The following is a 5988-nucleotide window of genomic DNA, read 5'->3' as shown; positions in this document are numbered from 1 at the left end:
AGCCCGGCTCGCGCTGCCCCGCGGGCGGCCCTTAGCTCACTCCCGGCCCGCCCCACCATTTTAGGGCCGCCCTCAGCCCGCCCCCGCCATCTTGGGGCCGCCCCCAGCCCGCCCCCGCCATCTTGGGGCCGCCCTCAGGGGCGCCGCCGCCGCCGCGGGTGGGGAGCCAGCTGTGTTTGGGGTGACGAGCCTCGTCCTGCGGGGGACGCATGCCTGGGAGCCAGCCCTTCGCCGCTCACATTTGAGGCGTTTCACCCCTTTCACAAGCCGGAGGTAACGATCGGCTGCGGGGGCGACCTCAAAGGCAGCGCTCATCCAGTCACATTAATGTGTTGACTGTACTATTGCACACTCCGGCCTAGGCCACCTTAAAAACGCCCCCGGGCTGCTCTGTGGGACGCCAGGTCACTGCTGCTTACGTGCCTGCTTTGGACACGTAGGGGATGGCAACCCCAAAATCAAGTGGTTGGTTAAAAAGGGGGGTTGGTTTGTGCAAGGCCATATCGCTAGGTACTGCATGCACAGCCCCGACTGATCTTGTTTGTACCTGCACTGAGTATCGCCACTGCCTTGTAGTTTAAAAAGATGTCTTATTCATCCAAAAGGAAGAAGCAGCGGGTTGATAAAAATAAAGTCAGGCAAATCCGGTTTTATTGGATGCCTGATGTAAATCTAACAGTCGAAAGCATCAGCCTGATTTTAATAATGTCCTTTATAAAATGAAGCATCTTGGGACATTATTTATAGGAGCGAAGCAGAGTTTCAGCTCTCCTTGCTTTGCTGCTGTTTAATTCTTTTTTTGAAATTTGAGAGAGTGGTAATTATTGTACTAAATGGGAAATGGCACCAGATGGCAGCACATACGCATGCACACACGCACGCACACACACAGTTTTGCTTTGGTGCGTAGCTGAGATAGCTTTGTCAAAGTCGTATTTCACATACAGCGGAAAGTGAGAATACAAAAGATGTAAACCACGTCTGGTTACACAAACACACAGTGTAATCAGTAATTCCAGTGCAATGAATGATGATTCTGGAAATTTGAACTTGCCCATCTGCTTTTTCAGATAAGAAGACACACTGATGTGTTTGTATGTTCTTGTATAGCTGTTAGATTTAGTAATGAGTATCTGTGTTCTAGAAGCTTAATGTTATAATTTGTTCAGTGTCTAAAACTTACAAAGCTATTAATAAAAGCTTAAAACATAATTACAAATGAAAAGTGAAACAAGATCCATACAACACATTTCTATGTTTTCCCTTGATGCATTTCAAGGTACATTCATATTCTACAGATGTCCAGAAACCAGACTTCCAAAATACTGAGCATTAAAAATTATCTTGTACAACTCATATTTCAAAGGCGGTTCTGTATTTTCTAACAGAAATGCTGAACAGTGCTGTAGAAAGCTGGTGCGGTGGAGATGACCTCTTTGGGTGCCAAATCAGAGAATCAAATGCAGACCAACATACCCCAGCCCCACTGGCTGCTGCTATTAAAAATGCACGCCAAGTCTGCATTAGTGGCATCTGGAAGGAGCTTGGGGGGAAGCACTTAGTAGGGTGTCTGCACAGGCCAACAAAATGTTTTGTTATAGTTCTTAATAGTGAGTGACAGTACTTCAAATCTTGTATTCACTTTTCAGTTCAAGCTGATTTACAAATAGAAACAAGTTTCTCTAGTCTTAAATTATAGATGGGAAAGTTGAAGCTCAGAATCGTACAGTGTGCTATTATCATGGGAAAAAATTTTAGTGTCCAATTCTCATCCATTGCTTTACAGATCACATGCTGGGCTAACTGCATTGCTGAATTTCTGCCAGTATCCTTCTAATCCACTCTGATGGGGGGGGGGGGGAACGACAAAAAAAACCTGCCTGCTCAAAGCAATTGTTCTGAGATGTACTATACTGGTCCTTAAAAACTCACTCATTAAATACTTGCATGTGGTTATGATTTTTGTCTGAAACTTGCACTTGAACCAAGCAAAAAGCAAAACAAACAAACAAACAAACCATCCTGGAATTGTATATTAATGGACCTCTCACTGATAGCTAAATAATCCAAAGATGTTAATTCTCAAAAAAGAAGTTGACAGAGATGCTGATCACTGTAGCTGATGAACAGTAACAGTGAACAGTAATGCTGATATAGCATTACCTAAAGATTTCCTGCTAAGTTAAACCAAATGGAGTACTTGGAACTAAGATTGCAGAATACACACCTCAGGGGAACACTAATGCTAGCAGGAATGACAGAACCCATTTTAGTAATAGACAGTTGCTGATCAGGATCCTGGGTGACAAAAGTGCACCCCTCAAGTAATTGTGACACAGTCCTGTGATTAGCTAGCTATAGCTGTGTAAAGGCAGGATCAGCTGAAATTGCAGTATGCTGTTCAAGTTAAGAGGTATCTCTTTAGACAGCTATGAGAGAAGCTTGCTCAGAGTCTAACAGTTTGGATATATTTATTCCATAGTGTTAGTCATTGGGCAAAGTGGAAAAAAAGGAACATACAGTATTATCAACACTTCTGATTTTTTTCTGCAAATCTTTGGGTGAACTTAGCCTATTCATTAAAGTCCTTGAACTCAGAGTCATGAGAATACCTAAGGGTCCTAGCTTTCATTGTAAACAAGTGAGGTCCTAGCTTGCATGACTGCAGATAAAAGCCTGCCTTCAGCTGCATGCTAAAGGACTCACAATTGTAAAATAAAAAATAATACATCTCAAGATTGGTTAAATAATGGCAGTCAAATCAATGTCAGGACTTTTGGAAGCCCAGCTCACATCTGAGTGCCTAGAGTTAGCAATGCTAGCTATCATGAATTAAAAATGCATCATGTAAGGAAATGAAGAGAACAGAATTGTCTGGAAATTAGGGAATTTTGAGGAAAATGTGAAGTTTTTAAAGCATGCTGGTGTCCTAGTATTTGAGTTGGAATAAGAGATTCTCTCTAGGGATTCAAAAATGGAGCAGAAACACAGTTGATTGATTTAGTTATAACTAACTTAGTGCAGGACACAAACACAATAGTATGTTGACTGCTTATCTTCACACAGTTAAGGTTCACTTGTTCCAGCTAATGCCATATCCATGGCAGTAAAACTTCACTCAAGTAATTTGCAAAGAAAAGCAAACAGGATCTTTTCAAGAAAATTACTTTCTCTAAAGTACCAGGAAAAATAAACTGAAACTACTTTAGCATTCTATGAATAATGCTTTTGATTATGAACAGGCAATTGCATTCATTATTGAGCTTTCAATTAAAATATGACAACATAACATTTACTGTTAAATATTTCATAACAAGCTTTATACGAGCATCACCAAACATTCTGTGTATCCCCCAAATAAGTTACATTCATCCTGAGCTTTCATGCAGTCTTTAATTTCTCAATAAGTTTCAAATGAGCTTTAATAAAGATGGCATAACCAAGCCAGAACTTTTTCACATAAGGTAAATATTCCAGTTTTCCCTCCCGCTTTGAAAGACATTACTGTTTGGGACTAATTACAGTAGGTCCCTCCAAATTTGCACTAGTTAAGTGAAGACTCACTGAAACTACTGAATTCACTGAAACTTTCTGAATACCTTCAGTAACAGTGGCCATGCTTCAGAGTATTAGCCCACTGTAGCTGAATTGCAAAGAAACCTAATATTTTGATTTATAAGAATACTAAAGTATCTCCGATTAAGTCTTTGATAAGAACGGACAGACCACCACTGCTGAGCATACACAGTCCTGTATTACAATCAAGAGGAAGTAAAACTCATATTCACAAGCTTAATTACAACTTTTAAGAATTTGACACACAATTTATGCAGTCTTCTACTATTTCAAAAAGGTAGTGGTATATATCAGTCCTCCTAGCAATGTCAAGGGCAGTTTCATCCAAGTTATTTTTCAGGTCTGGTTTCACGTAGCGATTCATCAGCAAAAGTAGAAGGGTTTGTTTACTATTTTTGTTTCCTGCAGCAATATGCAACGGTGTCAGCAATCCATTTGTTTGAGCATTGATGTCTGCACCCTGCTGAAGTAAGAATGAGGCCACTTTCGTATTGTTCCACTTACAAGCACTGTGCAGAGGTGTCCAGCCATCCACTGTCACCGCATGAACATCTGCCCCTTGGGCAACCAATTCATGTGCAATGTCCAAATGCCCACTGTAGGCAGCTCGATGGAGAGGAGTGTATTGATCTTCATCACGAGCATTAACTGGAACTAGCTTTTGGGAAAGAAGCCTTCGCACCGTACTCAGCTATGTAAGGAAAACAGATAATTTAATATGAAACTCTGCAAGTGAGATGTATGGCTTTTATTGTTGTGTTCTAAAAAAAGTACTACAAAAAGTACTACAAAAAGTAAGTTGCTGTTAGTCTCCAAAAAGCTTATGTGCAATGTGAAATTTAAAAATAAAACTATTTTTTGTCACTGGTTCTTTTAGAGATAAAGCATCAACAGTCTGGTACAAAAATACACAGCCATAGTTCAACCCCCCGCCCCCCCCACTAGTTTTTAGCATTTAGTTATAGTGCCTTAGGAGTGCCTTTGCCTTGAATCCTCTCCCAAATAACTATATAGAAATTAATACCTCCACAAAATTGTAAATGGATCTTGTTTGTATTAAACAGAAAACTAATGAAAAGGAATGTACATAAGGGTGTAATAAGCTACATAACAGGAATTTTGGTCTTTTCTCCCCCACTTTGAAGAATAAAAATCCTTTTTGCACTAAAAAGGAAAACAGACACTGAATTCCCTGGACATGTAGCTTTGGAGAAAAAGAAGATTTTAGATTCACCCCTTTCACCCCAATTAAAAGGCTTACTCTCTGTGAGGAAAGAATCTTGCATGCTTTCAGTTTATAGCAGTTTAAGAACAGTGCTATTACTGGAACTACAATCAGAGCTTTTGTTCTGAAAACTAATTTACCCAGGAGTGGGTGGATGGGTGGGTGTACTACAAACAGYGATATTTTACACGGAGTGGCTTGCAAAACCTTGACAAAAACAGTTCAGAGATATAAAATAAAGTATATGTAAGGCTTTTGTTCATGGAAGAAGTTATAGATACCTATTCAAGATAACATTATTGTCAGTGATGCATACAAGGAAAATGAACATCTTACCCGGTTGTTTTCAGCCGCCCAGAGTAGCAATTTCTCTGGATTTTTTTCCATTTTTTTTTCTTGCATTTCATACCATTCCTCACTTTTTTCTTGTTCATCTTCTTCGTCTTCAGACTGTCCTGACCAACAACTCTGAGTTCCTACAGGAATCAAATGCCTGTGCGTTTCCAGCAATTCAAGTTGGTTAAAGTTCTCCGTAAAATCCGACAACTGCTCGCTGTCATCTTCCTCATCTAAATGTTTACCTTCACTCATTTTCGGCTAGCACCTGTAGCAACCAGACACACAATATTTAATTTCTTCCTCTCCTGCTGCTGCTATCATGATTCTTTCCACATTCTTTCATATTTTTTCCATCTTAAACACAAAAGTTATTCTTGATTTTTTTTTTCATTGTTTCACTGTTGAACAGCAGAAGTCAAGAAGCATATGTTTTTCCTTTTGGATGTTACCAACACTGTCAGGGTTCCCAGTTAACACCTACACTGTGCAAGCAGAACATCACCATTTTGCAGTTACAGCACCTTCAGAGACACAGCACAGGAGCGGGCAGGTATTTTGTACAGTGAACTCGACCCACCGCTCCCTTTGGAGGACACAGAAGACGCCAGATTTCGTTTCGAGGCCGAGAGGGGCTGCAGCTGGGCTGGACCCAGGGCCACAGGCCTCGATCCGCTCCCGCGGGGCCAAACCCCTCGAGGAGGCCCCAACCCTCCGGCAGTGTTAAGGGTGGCCAGCAGGAGCCAGCCCCGCGTTCGGGACCGGTTTATCTGAACCCCCAGGGTCCGGGCCTCGCAAGCAGGTTTTAGCACTCGCCCCAAGCACGTCCTCCACCTGTGGTCTCCCATCCG

The 5988-nt window shown here is 41.4% G+C and overlaps 2 protein-coding genes across 3 annotated transcripts in view; both read right to left on the bottom strand.

Annotated features, from left to right (window-relative positions):
- CUNH11orf97 (chromosome unknown C11orf97 homolog) overlaps positions 1–90 on the bottom strand; it is a 7096-nt gene extending 7006 nt beyond the window's left edge. The window contains exon 1 of the mRNA XM_026071898.1: positions 82–90. Coding sequence (XP_025927683.1) covers positions 82–90 — 9 coding nt within the window. The remainder of the gene's footprint in view (positions 1–81) is intronic.
- Positions 91–2454: 2364 nt separating this feature from the next.
- Positions 2455–5988, bottom strand: part of ANKRD49 (ankyrin repeat domain 49) — a 3804-nt gene continuing 270 nt past the window's right edge. For both annotated transcript variants that reach the window (XM_026071908.1, XM_026071907.1), the window contains exons 2-3: positions 5138–5405; positions 2455–4267 (exon numbers count right to left, since the gene is read on the bottom strand). In XM_026071908.1, coding sequence (XP_025927693.1) covers positions 3806–4267; positions 5138–5392 — 717 coding nt within the window. In that variant the 5' untranslated portion in view covers positions 5393–5405 and the 3' untranslated portion in view covers positions 2455–3805. The remainder of the gene's footprint in view (positions 4268–5137; positions 5406–5988) is intronic.

This window comes from Apteryx rowi, unplaced genomic scaffold, assembly GCF_003343035.1.
Source record: "Apteryx rowi isolate R43461 unplaced genomic scaffold, aptRow1 scaffold_332, whole genome shotgun sequence".
NCBI classification, from domain to species: domain Eukaryota; kingdom Metazoa; phylum Chordata; class Aves; order Apterygiformes; family Apterygidae; genus Apteryx; species Apteryx rowi.
Note: the sequence above shows the minus strand (reverse complement) of the source record. Positions and strands in the feature narration are given on the sequence as shown.